At 41.0% G+C, this 18,964-nt stretch overlaps 1 protein-coding gene across 12 annotated transcripts in view; it reads right to left on the bottom strand.

Annotated features, from left to right (window-relative positions):
• The window catches only part of arap2 (ArfGAP with RhoGAP domain, ankyrin repeat and PH domain 2), a 473,297-nt gene that overhangs the window by 207,636 nt on the left and 246,697 nt on the right, over window positions 1-18,964 (bottom strand). For all 12 annotated transcript variants that reach the window (XM_069924984.1, XM_069924989.1, XM_069924990.1 and 9 more), the window contains 2 exons: window positions 7,772-7,971; window positions 3,352-3,437 (listed from right to left, as the gene is read on the bottom strand). In XM_069924984.1, the coding sequence (XP_069781085.1) occupies window positions 3,352-3,437; window positions 7,772-7,971 (286 nt within the window). The remainder of the gene's footprint in view (window positions 1-3,351; window positions 3,438-7,771; window positions 7,972-18,964) is intronic.

Here is an 18,964-nt window from a genome sequence, read left to right as displayed (position 1 = left end):
TTTCTGGCTATCCACATAATTGTATATCTGACCTACTAACATCAAGCTCTTCAGCCTATAATTTCCAGGGTTACATTTGGAGACTTTTTAAACAAAGGGACAAAATGAGCTATCCTCCAATCCTCTGGCACCTCACTCTTGGCTAAGGATATTTTAAATTTTTCAGCCAGAGCCCCTTTAATTCCTACACTAGCCTCTGTCAAGGTCCAAAGAAATATCTTGTCAGGCCTGAAGATTTATCCATCCTTATTGCTTTAATACAGCAAGCGTCTTCTCCTCTTTAATCCGTATAGGTTTCATGACCTCACTGCTTGTTTTCCTTACTTCCCATGTCTCTGTGCCTGATTGAAATCTGATTTTTAAAAAAATTATGATCTCCCCATCTCTTCTGGCTCCATACATGGCCGACCACTCTGATCTTCAAGGGGTCCAATTTTGTCCCTTACTATCCTTTTGCTCTTAATATACCTGTAGAAACCCTAACAATTTTCCTTTTAATTGCCAAAGCAATATAATTTCTCATTTTGGCCTTCCTGATTTATTTCTTGAGGTTTTTCTTGTATTTTTTATACTCCTCAGTACCTCATTTGCTCTATGTTGCCTATACCTACTAAATACCTCTCTCTTCTGAACCAAATCCCAAATATCCCTCAAAAACCAAGGTTCCCGATGCCTGGTAACCTTGGTTTTAATCTTGACAGGAACGTACAAACTCTGTGCTCTCAAAATTTAGCTTTGAAGATCCTTCACTCACCCCACACAGGAACTTATCCCAATCCATGCATTCTATATCCTTTCTCATTTCCTCAAAATTAGCCTTTCTCCAATTTAGAATCTCAACCCAAGGCCCAGACCTATCCGTTAGTTCAACACATCCAGTATTACATGAGCAGAAAGTTTATAAATATAATGAAAATATCTCATACATCATTCTTAGACTTAACTGCAAACAATGGTCAGATAATACACCACTTCTCTTCCTACAGTGGTCTGAGATGTAACTATACTTCAATCTTGGCATCATTTTTAAGATAAGGTTCATGTCATTATCATTGATGAGATAATCTATTTCCCAAAGCTGAAAAAAGTCACTTTTTGCCAAGCTTGTTTCAACGACACTGCTGCTATCCTGGCTTTCCAACTTCTACTCTGTAAACTTGAGGTCATCCAAAACTCTGCTGCATCCATCCTAACCTGCATTGTTCCATTCATTCATCTACTGTGCTTTTAAATCAACTCCACCTCTTAATAAAGCACTGTTTCAATTCTAGACCACTTTTCTAATATCTTTATTACCCATCATTTTTTTTCCTATTTTTTTTTACAACTCTACAATTCTCCAAATTTCTATTTTCCTCCAATTTGGGCCTCTTGGCCATTTCCAAATGCAAATTCTCCTCTTTCTGCAAACATCTCCTCAGACACAGAGGCCAAAACTCTGAAGTTACTTCCCTACACCTTCCTGTGCATTCCCAACACCCTCTCCTTCCCTCCATTCTTATCTCAGGCACTCCTTAAGCCCTTGTTCTCACCTGCCTTAATATTGCCTTATGAGAATTTCTCTCAAATTTTGTTAGAAAATACACCTGTAAAGAAAATTGGGGCATTTTAATGCTGTTGGTCCTCTGACCAAGATCAAGCCAGTTCAAACAACATAGGTATGACTTACCATAAGAACATCAATCACTTTTATTTTACAGCAACAACATATCCAGTGAACTTAATCCTATTTCCCTTCATATACAGGTTGTATGATGTGCACATGTTAAAGCTGACACTGTGACACATCATCAACATTTGACACTTCAATCAACAAGTGAACATTACGTTCCCTTCAATTATATGGATCATTTGCTTTTGTTCACCATACATACCTTACAAAAACAGGGCTGAATTGGTGCCAAAAATGTGTTGTAACATCTACTAGGAATGAGATCATAATGAATGTTGTGAATGCTGCAAATTAAAAAGCACTTCCACTCATGAATTACAAAATAATCATGACGGTTAGTGCAGTTGTAATGGAGAAGAACAAAATTATCACAACACTAAACTTCACTTGACCTACCCACTATTTTCTCAGACATTTTCAGTTACTATTTTTCTAACTATATAGATGCAACAGCAATCAAATTCACTGGATGATCATTACAGTTCAAACTTTTGTTGGCGAAACAATTAGTCAGAACATGTAAGCATCTTGTCGAAGAGATTACAGAACTGTGTCGAGAGAATTGAAGATGGGTAAGGAGGGAAACGCAGCATTTAGCCATAAATATTTTATGAAGATTTAATGCTAATCCTGGAAAATCTTTAAGGGCTACATTTTATAAATTCTGTATTTTGTGAACCAAGACAAACCTCCTGATGGGCAAGTGAATGAAAACCACTTTACTATCAGACACCTGCATATTCAAGCAAACAGGTCTGAGTTTATGACAAACATTAAATATAAGAGGCACCGAAATTGATTGCATTCAAAGAAACAGGCAAAATACTAAGTCATTACTTTAATTACAAAAAGTAATGATGAAGAAGTTTTATGAGAGATACCATGGGCCTTTACCAGATGTATTATTAAGAATGAATGAAATTGAACTGAAACTGAATTCTATGCTGTGAGCCAAAATTAATGGAATTGGGCATATTTATATGGGGAAAAAGACTTAAATATAAGTTGCATCTGCAAAATTAATTGAACCCTTACATTCTTGAAAACAAAAATGTGACATCTACTTGGAATAAGATCATAAATTAAAAAGCACTTCCACTCATGAATTACAAAATAATCATGACGGTTAGTGCAGTTGTAATGGACAAGAACAAAATTATCACAACACTAAACTTCACTCGACCTACCCACTATTTCCTCAGTCATTTTCAGTTACTATTTCTCCAACTATATAGATGCAACAGCAATCAACCATATGTTCACATGGTCGGTCAAAATGAAAGTGATTTATGATGGTCATCAAAATCCCAGTTTCTCCAGAAAGGTTGCCTGAAAAGGAGATGATAACAAGGTGGGGACTATCAGATAAAGAATTGAAATGAATTGTTTATTCTCACATGTATTGAAAATCAGTGATTTGTTTTCTTGTTTTGTTTTGCATGCTATCCAGGCAAAGTAAAGCAAAAGAGTAGAGAACAGAGTTACAGAGAAAAGTATGCAGTGGGAGTGCAGCCAATGAGAGGTTAATCGATAATCTGATAACAACAAGGTGGAAACCATCCTTGATGAATATATTGGCCCAAATATACTTTTATTTTTGATCTTCAATTACTTATTTTCAATTATGGAAGTATTTTTTAAATTTTAATCCACCTGCAAAAAAAAAGATATTTTCCTACCTCAACAAGTTCATTACTCCAAATACTGGTGTCCAGCTTCAGACTACGAACCTTGGAAATATTTGATCCCAATGATCGATGCTGACCTGATTCAAAGCCAAAAAAAATCATTAACTCAATCGTTTGCTGTTGAATTTAAGGATTTATAATTAAGGAAAAAATCCTTACTACATTTACACCAGATCCCAATTAAAGTAACTCAAATTCTTGTCCAGTGCACTTTTGACTCTTTAACCGCCTTCTATTATTGAGTATTTAAAAGAATAAAATTGACCATTTCAAAAATATAAAACTGCCATAGATCCAAGATACTTCTTTCTGCTTCTGTCATTAGATTAAACCAGTGGTTCTCAATCTTTTTCTTTCCACTCGCGTACCACTTTAATTAATCCCTATGCCACCGGTGCTCTGTGATTAGTAAGGGATTGTTTAAGGGGGTATGTGAGTGGGAAGGTTGAGAATCACTGCTCTAGACCCAATTGTTACTGAAATATTTTGCTTGAGAAAAATTGTCATTGGAGTTCCTTTGGAGTTCTGAAACAGTGCACATAATGAGTCAATTAGGGACAATTAACCATATTACCACCTTAAGCAATCATTACTAATCGCAAAGCATCTATGGCATAGGGAATACTTAAAGTGATATGTGAGTGGAAAGAAAAAGGTTGAGAACTACTCGATTAAACTTTTCCACAGACAGGAAAAATACAAGCACGATTCAAATCCCACCATAGTCATCTTCAGAATCACAAATGGTAATGAGGATGTGTAAAGGAGTGAGATAGATCAGTTGATTGAACATCTACATGAGGTGGTGTCTCAAGAATAGTACCTTTATCCTCAAGGACCCTCAACACACCACTGTGTAATTGGATCATGGATTTCCTTACCTCCAGACCACAATTAGTGAGGATTGGTAAGAACATTTTTTCTCAAATCTCCATCAGTACCAGAGCACCACTGGGCTGTGTTCTTAGCCCCTGCTCTACTCATTTTTGCCTCTAAACTGTGTGGCTCAGTAGGACAATAACACCATCAACAAATTCGCCAATGATACCATGGTAGTCGGTTGTATAAAGAAAGGTGATGAGTCAGCATACAGGAGGGAGTTTGAAAACTTGGCTGAATGGTGCACCAACAACAACCGTGCGCTCAATGTCGCCAAAACTAAAGAGTTGAGTGTTGACTTCAGGAAAGAAAAGCCAGAGATCATTGGGGGATCAGAGGGGGGGGATCAAATTTAAGTTCTTGGGAGTCACTATCTCAGAGGATCTTTCCTGGACCCAACATACTAATGGTATCATGAAGAAAGCATGTCAATGACTCTCCTCCTCAAAAGTTTGTGGAGGTTGGGAATGACAACAGAAACCATGGCAAATTCCTGCAAGCAACATGATTGGTGTAGCAGTTAGTCCAATGCCTTTACAGCACCAGCAATCAGCACTGGGATTCGAAACGTGCACTATCTGTAAGTAATTTGTACGTTCACCTTATGTCGGTGTGGGTTTTCCCTGAGGGCTCGGGTTTCCTCCCACCATTTCAAACGCATCAGTGGTGTAGGTTAATTGGGTCTAAATTGGGCAGCATGGGTTCTTGGGCTGAAATGGCCTGTTATTGTGCTGTTGGTCTAAAAAAAATGTGTGGTGGAAAGTGTGCTGGCCCCCGAGTGTAAAGACCTCCAAAAAGTAGTGGACACAGCCCAAGACATTGCAGGCAAGAAAATCTCTCCCCACTAATGAGAACATCAACAGGGAACGCTGTCATCGGAGAGCAGCAGCAGTCATCAAAGATCCACACCACCCAGCCCACGCTCTGTTCTCGCGGCTGTCATCAGGAAAGAGGTATAGATGCCACAAGACTCACACTATCAGATTTAAGAACAGCTGCTGCCCCTCCACCATCAGACTCCTCAACAACAAACTTAATCAGGGACTTATTTCTGGACTCTTACTTGTGCACTTTATTGATTTTTATTTCTCTCTGTATTACACCATCAGTTTGTTTACATTCGTTATTAGTTTACAGTTTCTTATTTGTTAACATGTATTCACTGTGCAGTTTTTTTTTTGCACTACCAATGACTGGTGATTTTGCCTGGCCCGCAGGGAAAAAAAAATCTCAGGGTTGTATGTACTCTGAAAATAAATCTGAAATCTCAGTTCTGTCACAAGAACCACCTTGCACTCAATGTTAGCAAACCAAAAAAAACTGAAAGTGGTTTTCAGGAGGTGGAAATTAGGAGAACACAAACCAATCCTCATCAAAGGGTCAACAATGGAAAGAGTTAAGAACCTCAAATTCCTGGGTGTCAACACATCTAATGACCTATCCTGGGGCCAACATGTCGATGCAATCATGAAGAAGGCTCACAAGTAGCTATACTTTGTGAGGAGTTTGAGGAGATTTGGTAGGTCACCAAAGACACTTGAAAACTTCTACAGGTGTACCATGGAGAGCATTCTAACTGGTTGCATCACTGTATGGTATGGAGGTGCCACTGCACAGGACAGGATAAAACTACAGAGAGCTGCGAACTCAGCCAGCACCATCATGGGCATCAGTTTTCATTCCATTGAGGGCATCTACGAGATTTTATGTCTCAAGAAAGCAGCCTCATCACCCAGGCCATGCCCTCTTCATGCTGCTACCCTCAGAAAGGAGGTACAGGAGACAGAAGACAAGCACCCCACTGCACAAAAACCAACTTCTTCCCCTCTGCCATGAGATTTCTGAAAGGAAAATGAACCACAGAACATGACCTGACTTTACTTTTTGCACTAATTTATATTTTTTAATGTAATTTACGGCACCTGTAATGCTACCTCAAAGCAACAACTTATGTGATATGTTCATGACAATGAGTTCTGATTCTGGAGCTTATATATTCAGAACAAAATTTACCAAACACTTTGACCATAATACAGACAGGAGATTGAACAGCAAAGTAGGCACCATTAGATAAATTACCATTTGGGCTCCAGTTATGAAGTGGTGTTCTAAAAAATGGGCCAGATTGTAGTTAAGAAATCCAAGAAAAATTCACTTCCAAAAACACCAATGTATAATCCTTAAGCAGATGATGAAATGTATCAGATCTATCTTTTCATTCCACTAATAAATCTTTAAGACCAGTAATCTGGCTCAGTTTTATTAACAGACTGACAATGTTTTTAACATCTTATAATAGCTAGGCATTTTACATTGTGTTAAATGCTTCAAATGGGAGTGACTTAATATGCAAATCATAGAAAATTTTTAAAAACAATAGGGACTCCACTTGATGGTCATCCACTTTACACTCATCACTTTTAGTAAATTAAGTCATTATTGTACAAAATAGTTTTGAGACATGTCCAGAAAGTGTGCAAGTTTCTAAAGGGAGGATCAGCACTCTCTCAATTTCAACCTGCATGCTCAAGCAGTTCCCTTGACATGTGATGAATCCTAATTGAATACTGATGATCACAGAAAAGAAGAGCACATGTTGTGCCAATTGACCTGCAACCTCCATGCTTCTGCCCAAATTTAGCCCATTCTTACAGATTTGCTGAGGTTACCAGCAAAAGCAAGTGGAAAGTTGACCCCGAGAAAGTGTATCCTAAAGGCAATTACTGGGGATCTTTTTGGAGTCTCCTCTAGTCATGAATCATTATTTTGTTGGAAACTTAGTCAATACGGGACCTAACTTGTATCACACCAAAATGACGGCAGCTATTACAACCATGAGCAAGGAAACTCCCACCAAATACATTTGCCAAACCAAAAATAGTGTACTGATCTATTCCATTGGCAGAGTAAAGATGAGTTCAAAATATTTTCCACAGACCAAATTAAAAAGATAATATGATTTATGTTCTTTGCCAATATGAGTACTGAGTGCAGGTGCTGGGACGTCATGTTACAATTGTACAAGGCATTGGTGAGCCTAGTGGAGTTTTATTCACAGTTTTGGTTACCCAGCAACAGGAAAGATGTCATTAAGTTGTTCTTGGTGCAGAAACAACCAAATTTAGGTGGACCTAAATTATATAGAGGTTGCATTAGCTCAGACTTTTTCTCCTTGGAGAATAGGAGACTAAGCAAAGACCTTATGGAAATGTATAAAATCACGAGAAGCATGAAAAAGTTAAATAGCCATAGTCTATTTGGCCAGCACAAGAGAATCTAAAACTAGAGGACATCGATTTGAGGCGAGAGGAAAAAGATTTAAAAGGGGCTTGAGATGCACCTTCTTCACATAAAGGTCAGTGGATATATACAACAAGCTGCCAGAGAAAGTGGTAGAAGTAGGGACAAAAGTAAAGTTCAAAAGAAATTTAGAAAGACGCAGCCCTAAGAAAGGTTTAGAGAGTTATGGGTCAAATGGAAACAAATTAAACTAACAAGTTGGGTGTAGCCCTGCTTCTTATGACGCTATTACCTGCGCATTTTTTGCAGATGACAACTCCTAAATTGATGGATGCCCATTCAGGATCAGGTGCTCGGCAATCTGCACAGCTTCTGTTGGATTCATTGAACCAGATCTTTTCCACCACTTCATAATCTGAGAGGCTTTCTGCTATTGATCCTTGCATAGCTTCAATCCATTCTTGTTTCTCTCGCTCAGATTCTGTTGTGAAGCTGAAACATTGATTTTTTTTCATTTCATTTTAATTATCCAATCACATAATACACAAAGCCACATGGAATTAGATAAATAAGAAACCAAAATGTGCAGCACACATTTCAATATTTTTTGACCATATCAACACAGTCAACCAAGAGGTAAAATGTATGAATTTGTTATGAATATTCGAGATATTATATCTTACAGTGTATAATGAATGAATATATGGCAGCAGGGTTTAGTGTGGTGGTTAGCGCGACACTGTTACAGCGGCAGCAACCAAGGTTTGAATCCAGCACTGTCTGTAAAGTGTTTGTACTTTATCCCATTATCTGCGTGGGTGCTCCGGTTTCCTCCCACCCTTAAAAGCCTATTGGGACTACAGGTCAATTGGGTGCAATTGGGCTGCATGGGATCGTGAGTCAGAAGGGCCTGTTACTGTGGTGTATGCCTAAATTTATATATTTTTTTAAAATTCTGAACTAGTGTAGAGTAGCTTAATGTAGCTTTACAGAACAGACTCGATGGGCCTTGTGGCCTGCCTTTGTTCCTTTGTCTTGTGAATGTTGTGAACTTAACACAAAAAATAATCAATTTCTGCAGTAACTATGTTGCAATTCTTGAAATCCCTACCCAATAACATGGCAGTAGCTAAAAAGCAAAGTGCTGTGAAAGAGAAACCGAGTTAATATTTCAGATCCTAGACTTTTCTTCAATGTGTCAATTCAAGAAGAAATGGAGAGTCCTCAGACCTTCCTCACAGGGGACGCAGGTAATAAAGGGATTGTCACATCTATGGTAAAGACGAATCAATTGAGACCAAGAAATTAGAAACAATCGGAGTGATGGAGATTTAAGGGGAAAAGTATGATGTTCACAAATTACCTAGCACAGTGAGACAGGTTCTTCTACAAACAGACCAACCGATTATCTCCAATATTCATATAGCCATGTACAGAGCACGAGATTAAAAGAGCACAAGGAAGATCAATCAGCACCAAGCAAAGGCAGTACGACAATGTATTTCATTCAAGAACCTGATGGCTGTTGGGAAGAAATTGTCCTTAAGCCTGTTGGTACATGCTTTTGCAATCTTAAGCCTTCTCCTCAATGGAAGGAGGGAGATGTGAGTATGCCAGGGATATGGTGGGGTTTTAAGTATGATGGCTGCATTTCCTAAGCAGCAGGAGATGTAGAGGGAGTCCATTCAACGAGGAACGGGAAGTTTGTATTGTGTTCTAAGCTGCACTCACTACATCTGGCAGCTTCCGATCTTGGGCAGGGCAGCTTTCATACCATGCTGTGAGGGAGAAGGGGGATGAGCTGAACTTCCTCAGCTTTCTAAGAGAGTAGAGGCGTTGGTGTGTTTTCTAGACTTTTGCATCAGTGTGCTTGTCACAGGTCAGGTCTTCTGAGAATTTGAAGCTAACTACTCTCTCGGCTTCAGTACCATTAATGTGGACAAGGGTCTGGAGTCTGCCCCTTTTCCTGGTCAATGAACACCGCCTTTATCTAAGTGAAGTTGTGAGAGAGGTTGTTACTTTGGCTCCAAGCCAATGGACTTCCAATCCCTTTTCTGCATTTCATCTCATCTTTACTCGATTCCTGGCTGACTGCTGTGGTGTCATCAGCAAATCTGAAGATAGAATCAGAACTGTATTTAGCCATATAGCCATGGGTGTCTTTGGCTTGGCTTCGTGGATGAAGATTTATGGAGGGGGTAAAATGTCCACGTCAGCTGCAGGCTCGTTGGTGGCTGACAAGTCCGATGCGGGACAGGCAGACACGGTTGCAGCGGTTGCAGGGGAAAATTGGTTGGTTGGGGTTGGGTGTTGGGTTTTTCCTCCTTTGCCTTTTGTCAGTGAGGTGGGCTCTGCGGTCTTCTTCAAAGGAGGTTGCTGCCCGCCAAACTGTGAGGCGCCAAGATGCACGGTTTGAGGCGATATCAGCCCACTGGCAGTGGTCAATGTGGCAGGCATCAAGAGATTTCTTTAGGCAGTCCTTGTACCTTTTCTTTGGTGCACCACTGTCACGGTGGCCAGTGGAGAGCTCGCCATATAACACGATCTTGGGAAGGCGATGGTCCTCCATTCTGGAGACGTGACCCACCCAGCGCAGCTGGATCTTCAGCAGCATGGACTCGATGCTGTCGACCTCTGCCATCTCGAGTACTTCGACGTTAGGGATGAAAGCGCTCCAATGAATGTTGAGGATGGAGCGGAGACAACGCTGGTGGAAGCGTTCTAGGAGCCGTAGGTGATGCCGGTAGAGGACCCATGATTCGGAGCCGAACAGGAGTGTGGGTATGACAACGGCTCTGTATACGCTAATCTTTGTGAGGTTTTTCAGTTGGTCGTTTTTCCAGACTCTTTTGTGTAGTCTTCCAAAGGCGCTATTTGCCTTGGCGAGTCTGTTGTCTATCTCGTTGTCGATCCTTGCATCTGATGAAATGGTGCAGCCGAGATAGGTAAACTGGTTGACCGTTTTGAGTTTTGTGTACCCGATGGAGATGTGGGGGGGCTGGTAGTCATGGTGGGGAGCTGGCTGATGGAGGACCTCAGTTTTCTTCAGGCTGACTTCCAGGCCAAACATTTTGACAGTTTCCGCAAAACAGGACGTCAAGCGCTGAAGAGCTGGCTCTGAATGGGCAACTAAAGCGGCATCGTCTGCAAAGAGTAGTTCACAGACAAGTTTCTCTTGTGTCTTGGTGTGAGCTTGCAGGTGCCTCAGATTGAAGAGACTGCCATCCATGCGGTACTGGATGTAAACAGCGTCTTCATTGTTGAGGTCTTTCATGGCTTGGTTCAGCATCATGCTGAAGAAGATTGAAAAGAGGGTTGGTGCGAGAACACAGCCTTGCTTCACGCCATTGTTAATGGAGAAGGGTTCAGAGAGCTCATTGCTGGATAATCATGTTGAGTGTAGAGGAAGTATAATAGGAGACTGAGCAGATATTCTTGAGGAGTGCCAGTGTTGAGTGTGAAGATGTTGTTACTCAGCTTCACCAATTATGGTCTGTTACACAGAAGTCAAGTATCGAGTTGCAGAGTGTGGTATTTAGGCCTCAACCCAAAGTTTGGGAATGAGTTTCCTGGGAACTGCGATATTGAAGGCAGAGTGTAATCTCACAATAGAAGTCTAACACAGGATTCATTGGCATTCAGCTGTTCTGGGGCTGAGTGGTGAGTGAGAAAGATAGCTTCTGTCATAGTCTGTTTGGCCATCCAGCACAATGAAGTTGGTCAAAGCTGGCTGGTAGGCTCAAGCTGATGTGAGCCAAGACCAACTTCTCATAACTAGTAACAAGAAGGCATCATGTAGGCAAGATTCAAAATAGAATTTTAGAACATTAGACAATGGCATCATCATTTGGCCATTTTAGGTCAGCTTCCCCGTGCAGTTCAATCATGTCTATTCCTATCTCATAACTACATTTCTATCTTTTCCCCACAATCTTAGATGCCTGTTCTGTCTCTTTCCTTAAAATGTTTGAAAATGGTCTCCTCAGGACTCTGTGCTGGACGTTTAAATTTGTCACCTCCCTCTGAGTGAAGAAAATTGCCATTATCTCAGCCTTTGACCCAAGATGGTGCCCCTCATTCTGGACACCCAAGGCAGGTGAAATATTCTACTCATATCCGATGATGCATCTTTGATTCAAATGAATATTACTCCCCGAAAAACAATTTTCTATTCTTTTGATCCCTTTTCTCTCCCATTCTCTGAAGGAAAGGTTATTTATTGTGAAAGGGATTAGTTGATTTTGTGTCAATATTAATTTTGGTAGTTGATCATTTATTTTATTCCTTTCTACATGAATCTTCTTCCAAATGTTGAGCAGATGGTGCAATACTGGTGAATATCTTTTGAACAAATGAAGGACAAATATAATATAACTCACGATGCAAGGTTTGCATACCACCAACTGAAAACCTACTTGAAGGACAAATTGGGAAACATTCTGAGGTTACCAGAAAGAAGCAATTTTGATTACAGACACAATGATAATTTAAAAATTTATAACAAACATGTACATCAAACTGCAAGAAAAGGAGAACGAGGAAACAAACTGTAAACCTAAACAAAAATGGGAACAAGATCTAAGCATAATGATAAAGAATGAAACATGGGAAAAGCTATGCTCCGGAACTATGAGAAATACAATAAACATGAGGTTATGCATGATACAATATAATTGGTTACACAGGCTATACATCACACCCCAAAAGTTAAATAAATGGGACCCAACAGTATCAGACAGATGTTTTCGCTGTAAAAAGGAAACGGGAACAGCAATACATGCAATTTGGTCATGTGAGAAAGTGGAAAAATTTTGGGAAGATCTAAACCAGATATCAAATAAAATCACAAAAAGCAATATACCAAAAAACCCAGAGATCTTCCTTCTAAGTAATATAAGAAATAAAGAATTTGGACTCGATTTGGATGGAGCACAAAAAAAGATTTATTATGATAGCCCTAACTGTAGCAAAAAAATGTATTATGTCAACCTGGAAATTAGAAGACAACTTGAGAATACAACAATGGTACATAGAAATAAATAAATGTATTCCATTAGAAAAAATAACATAAAATTTAAGAAATAACATCACAATATTCGAACAAATATGGGAACCATACATGAAACACAATAGAGAAATCCTACCATGGACCTCCACCACCTAATATAACAGAAGGAGAAGACAACGAAATGAACTAACTCAGTATATAAAAGTAAAAGACAAAAATTTCTTGTTTATTTTTATTAAGTGACAACATTGTTTAACGGGTTTAATGTATCTTATAGAATGAACTTTGAATAAATGGGAAGGGGGGTGAGGGAGGGAGGGAAGGGATGGGGGAAAAAGGGGAGAAAATGACACTGTTTATATTCAAGAGAAAAATGCCTGTATGTATTTTGGTCAGTATGGTTTATCGTGTGAAAATTTAAAAAAAATTAAAAAGTGAAGATTACTCAACTTAATTTTGCCATCCCAAAAGACGATGTGTTAAATCTTCACTGCACTTCCTCATTGACAAGTCTATCTCAAGTCAAAAGATCAAAACTGCACGCAATACTCCAAGATCCTCCTTCAAGACCCTCTAGAACTGCAGCAAGCCATCCCTACTTTTGCACACCAAACCTTGCAATGAAATCAATATATTATATGCCCACTTTATACCATGTAAACACACACTCACTCAATTTGTCAAAATTGTCTTGAAGCATATCCTATCAAGTATTGTATCAGAGGAAAACTTGGAAATATTATAGTCACAATCTGAAGCTCATTGGATGGGGTTCTAGTACTGATCCCTGGGTACCCCAGATATCACTCTGTAATTTGAGCATCGAATTTTTCACACCATTTTCTATCAACTAATTTTTGGACATATGCCAGCATCATGCCACTATCCCAAATGCATTGATTTTGCAGACCATCCTCTTATGTTGCACTTAAAGGCATTTTTCTTCTCATTCATTCAACTAGTTACATGCTAAAAGAAATTCTAATAGTTTTTTTCACAAATGATGAAAACATAGAGGTCTGCAGGCACTGTGATTGCAGTAAAAACACACCAAAATGCTGGAGGAACTCAGCCGGTCTTTTCAGTGTCCATAGAAGACAAAGATATATTGCCAACATTTCAGGCCTGAGCCTTTCTTCAAGGAATAAGCAGAATAACTCAGAAGCTAAAAATCTCAGAAAGTCTTAACATTCAGACAATGCTGGCTGGGGGAGGAATCCAGACCAACAGCAGATGTTAATTGGATAGGATAAGGGATGAGGTAAGAATTTATCATGTTTGTGCGAAAGGAGGTGGAAAGGAGAAACAGCAAAGAGAAGGTGATGGGGAAGAAGTGAGTGTGGAAGTTTAACAAAAGCCAGAGAAATTGATATTAATGTCATTCGGTTGGAGGCTGGCCAGTCGGAAAATGAGGTGTTGTTTCTACAATTCGCTGGTGGTCTCAGACTGATAGTGCATGAGACCATGGACAGACATGTCAGTAAGGGAATAGGATGGAAAATTGAAATGGGTGGCCATTTGGAGATCTACGCTATTGTGTCGGACAGAGCCAAGGTGCTCAATAAAGCGATCTCCCAGCCTGTTTCCAGTATATCCAATGTAGATGAAACCTCAACGGGAACACAAGATGCAGATGACCCCTGCAAATTCACAAGTGAAATGTTGCTTAACTTTGAAGGTCTGTTTGGGGACCCGAATGGTGTTGAGGAAGGAGGTGTGGGCACAAGTGGAGCATCTCCAACGGTCACAGGGGTAGCTCCTAAAGGGAAGAGTGGTGGGGAGGGATGAGTGGATAAGGGAGTCACTGAGGGAGCAGTCACTGCAGAAGGTGGAGAGGGAAATATGTGTCTAGTGGTGGAATCACGTAGTAGGTGGGGAAAATGGTGGAGGAGGATGTGTTGGATGCAGAGGCTTGTGGGGTGATAGATAAGGACAAGAGAAATCCTGTTGTTGCATGTGGTGGTGGTGGAGGAAAGGACTGGACAAATGTGCGGGTAATGAAGGATATTTGGGTGAGCACCAAGTTGATGGTGGCAGAGGGAAAGGCATGTTCTATGAAGGAGGAGGACATCTCTGATGATCAGGCATGGAAGTCTTCATCCTGGGTGCAGGTGATGGAGATTGAGGAATTGAGAGAAAGGAATGGAATCCTTACAGGGGACAGGGTGGGAAGAGGTGTGGTCAAGGTAGCTGCAGGAGTTGGTGGGTTTATAGAAGATGTCTGTCAAGAGTTTATCTCCCAAGATAGAGTCAGAAAGACTGAGGAAACAGAGAGCGTTGCTAGAGATAGTCTGAGTGAATTCGAGGTCAGGGTGTAAGTTGGTAGCAAAGTGGATGAAGTCAACATGCTCAAGGTGGGTACATGAGGCAGCACCAAAGTAGTCATTGACATAGCAGAGGAAGAGTTGAGGGGCCTTGCCTGTGTAGGCTTGTAGCCTGGATTGCTCCATGTAACCAACAAAAAGGCAGGCATTGCTGGGGACCATGTGTGTACATGGCTACCCCTTTCACCTGTAGAAAGTGCAAAGAGTCAAAGGAGAATTAATTGAGGGTGAGGCCATGTTTTGCCAGACGGAGGAGGGTGGTGGTGGAGGGGGACTGGTTGGTTCTATCATCCAGAAATAAACTAAGGGGTTTGAGGCCTTCAGTACAGGGAACAGAGGTGTATAGGGATTGGATGTCCATGTTAAACATAAGGCAATCAAGTTCAGGGAACTGGAAGTTGTTGAAGTGATGGCGGGTGTGTGAAGTGTCCCAGATGTCAGTGGGTAGGGACTGTACTGGGGACAAAACAGAGTCAAGGTAAGTGGAGACCGATTTGGTGGGACAGGAGCACACAGACACAATGGATCTGCCAGGACAATAGGGTTTATGGATCTTGGATAGAACAGGCAGTACAGGGTTGGGAAACAGTAAGATTGGAGGCCGTGTCAGGGAGGTGCGTGATACAGTGGTATGATGAGTTTCGTTGGGGTCCTTTTGGAAGGGGAAGTAAGATGAGGTATCAGAATTGTTGTTTGGCTTCGACTAGATAGAGGTCAGGGCACCATACCACAATAGCGCCACCTTTGTCTGCGGGTTTGATGGTGAGGTTTGGATTGATATGGAGAGAGTGGAGGGTCCGGCATTCCGAGGGGATGAGATTAGAAAGAATGAGGGGACCAGTGAAGTCAATTCCGTGATGTGTCGAATGATGTCTCTTTTATAAATCCACACTGACTTTGTCTAATCCTATTATTTTGCCCTGTTGTCACGTCCATCTTTCCCACTGTTGGTGTTAGGTTCACCTTCTGTGATTTCCTATTCTCTCTTTCTTTTATAACCACTGCTGCAATCCTCCATAATCCAGCATTTTGGGGGATTACAACCAATATTGACGATTTCCATGGCTACCGTTTTTAGTAAGATAAGCACTGATTACTAGGTACTGAAGATTTCGCCAGCTCATTTAAAAAATTTCATAAATTTATTTTAATTGCTCCTCTTTATCAGATTTTGAGTTCTTTTGATTCCTGGGACTAATATTCATCGGTATGCAGAATACTACAAGTACTGGTTAAAGTCTGTGGAAAGGGAAATGTAGCGACTACTTGCCTGAAAAGGCCACTCGGAGGCTAAAGTAGGCTCTTAACTGTGACGCGTTAGAACAAAATCATAGTGAAGTTCAGATGTGCTTTAAACTGTTTATTCATGAACACAAAAGGATTTGCAACGTGACGTGGTAACGACTGTGCTGACATGCTAACAGAAAATATCAGAGCCCTACTCACCCTCCTCGTCTCTATCCTGCCATACCAGTCAATGCGGGCTAACTACTCCTTGACCTCGCAAAACCCCCGGGTTTGCGCCAACTGAACTGAATAGCGCGTGCCCACTGGAAGAAACAGAATGAGTGCAGCCTCCGGACCCCGGGACACCGCCGACACCCGGAGCCAAACCAGCAACCATAAACAATACACTTTTGGCTCTTACAGGAAATATATCCTTCATGCATGCATTTTGGCACAAAATACCATTGCAGAACCTGAATGCACAGGTCTTCAGAGAAGTTTCTGTTAATGATGTGCATTTCCATCGTCATCAGTGCCAGAGAGCATATTTAGTGCATCAATTAAATAGCCCTGTTCACTATGCTGTTTCATTCATTTTAATCTACTGGCCTGTGTTTGAGATTGGGCTACGGTAGCTAATGTGCCTTTCTGATCCTCTTTATAAAACCAAGAAATATCCTGAACATTTTGTAGCTTACCAGAAAGAAACCAGCTGTTAGAAAAAAAAGCTTTATTGTTGAGGAAAATAAGATTCGGAGGTGCTTAGTTTACACAACCTTTTTCCCAGGGCAACAATGACCAATACATCAGTTGAAGGAGAGTGGTTGGTTGCCTTGAATGTATTGCCTGGGGTGGTTGAGGGTGGAGCAGAGCTTGATCCAATTGAAACATTTAAAAAAACTTTTATTTGGTAGGCACATGGATGTAAGCAAAATGCAGAGTTACTGGCTGTGAGGGAGGAAAGGCTTAGATTGATCATGCAGTCGGTTTGTGTGGGTTGGCACAATATCATGGATTGAAGGGTCTGCCCTGTACTGTTCTCATTTATCAAGTTCACCACTTCTTTAAAATCTCGATTAAGCAATGTTACAGCCAATTTTTTTAAGCAATCAATTGCTCTGGTTTGAGAATGTCAATAAAGCTTAAACATGTTTTTTTTTAAATTACCAGCTACTGCTGCAAGAGCATCTTGTTTTGTGATGCTTTCAAATCACACTTTGCTTGGGTGATTTGAAAGAATCACCCAAGCAAAGAAAAATAGGTAGATTATTCTCTCCACACAGCTCTGGAAATTATGGGCAATTAGTATTAACTTTTCAGAGCTGGACAACGGCAGTTGCATTACAAATGCCATAGATGCCCTAGCCTCACTCACCCCTAGAAACAATAGACACAGAATCCCCCTCGTCCTTACCTACCACCCCACCAGCCTCCACATCCAACACATGATCCACTGGAATTTCTGGCACTTACTACAGGACCCCACCACCAGACCCATTTTTCCTTCTCCACTCTCAGCCTTCTATAGGGACCGCTCCCTCCGTGACTCACTTGTGCACTCTTCCCTCCCCACCCATCACCTCCCCAGCACATTCCATTGTGGTCATAGGAGCTGTAATACCTGTTCCCACACCTCCTCCCTCACCACAGTCCGAGGTCTCAAACAGACCTTTCAGGTGAAGCAACACTTCACCTGTACCTCCAAAGAACTCATTTGCTGCATCAGGTGCACCCTCTGTGGCCTTCTCTACATCGGAGAGACCGGTCGCAGATTAGGAGATCACTTCGCCCAGCACCTCCTCTCCATCCGCAACAAAAGCAACCTCCCCATAGCCAACCATTTCATTTTTAAGTCACACGCTCAAGCTTATATCTGTTTGTGGCCTTTCACACTACCCCACCCTGACCACCTGCAGATTGGAGGAACAACACCTCATTTTTTCCGTCTGGGCACTCTCCAACCCCAGGGCATGAACAATGAGTTCACTGCATTCCACTAATAAGCTTGCCTTTTTGCCCTTTAACTAGTTATTCCAGTTCCTACTTCCTTTCTCTCTCCACCTAGCCTAGACTCCTCCCCCCCTGAGGTGTTTTCGCCCCCACCCCACCTACCATCTCCCACCCTCACCCCCACTTTTGTTCAGACATCTCTCATGTTCCCCCACACCTTGATAAAGGACTTAAGCCTGAAATATTGGTGATGTATCTTCACCTTTGCTACATAAAGGCACTGTTTGACCTGCTGAGTTTCTCCTGCATTTGTGTGTGTGTTTTTTCCCATCTCTACCTTTATCAGTTTTAATTGTCCCTGTTCTCCAAGGTTCACCTCCACCATGGTATTGATGTACAGTTCAGCAAAAAATCAAGTAAATTGATAGACTGACACATTTTGAGTTATGTTAATCTTTTTAATTCACATAATTTATGCTATCAGCAAATTGTACTGTAAAGGCATTTGGTCCAAGCCTCCACTATATATTGTGTGGATAAGACTCCTTTTACTTTACACTGTTTGGAAAAATATGCAAGAAAGATAGATGTATTAGCACAGAGTTTTGGGGCATAATATTATACTGTTACTTTAGCACAGCAAAAAACATGACAGAAAGCTCTCGGAGAGTGATGACTCAGATTGTTCAAGCCGTGGTGAAGCAAGGTTGACAGAGCTGGAGTGAGAAAAGATAAGAGGTGACTTCATCGGCGAATACGTGTACTTTTCGCCTCGGCGACAATATCTAACACCAGAGGGCATCAGTTTAAGGTATGCAGAGGAAAGTTGAGAATGTCAGAGCTAAGTTTTTTTATTCAGTGTTGGTGGGATTGGTGGTAGAGGCAGTGCAATAGGGACATTCAAAAGACTCCTTGATATAAGGAAATTAAGTGGGTTATGGATGTGAGATAGAGTATGATGCGATTGTTGTGAACT

This window comes from Narcine bancroftii, chromosome 3 (genome assembly GCF_036971445.1).
Source record: "Narcine bancroftii isolate sNarBan1 chromosome 3, sNarBan1.hap1, whole genome shotgun sequence".
Lineage (NCBI taxonomy): Eukaryota > Metazoa > Chordata > Chondrichthyes > Torpediniformes > Narcinidae > Narcine > Narcine bancroftii.
This window is presented reverse-complemented; position numbering and strand designations above follow the sequence as displayed.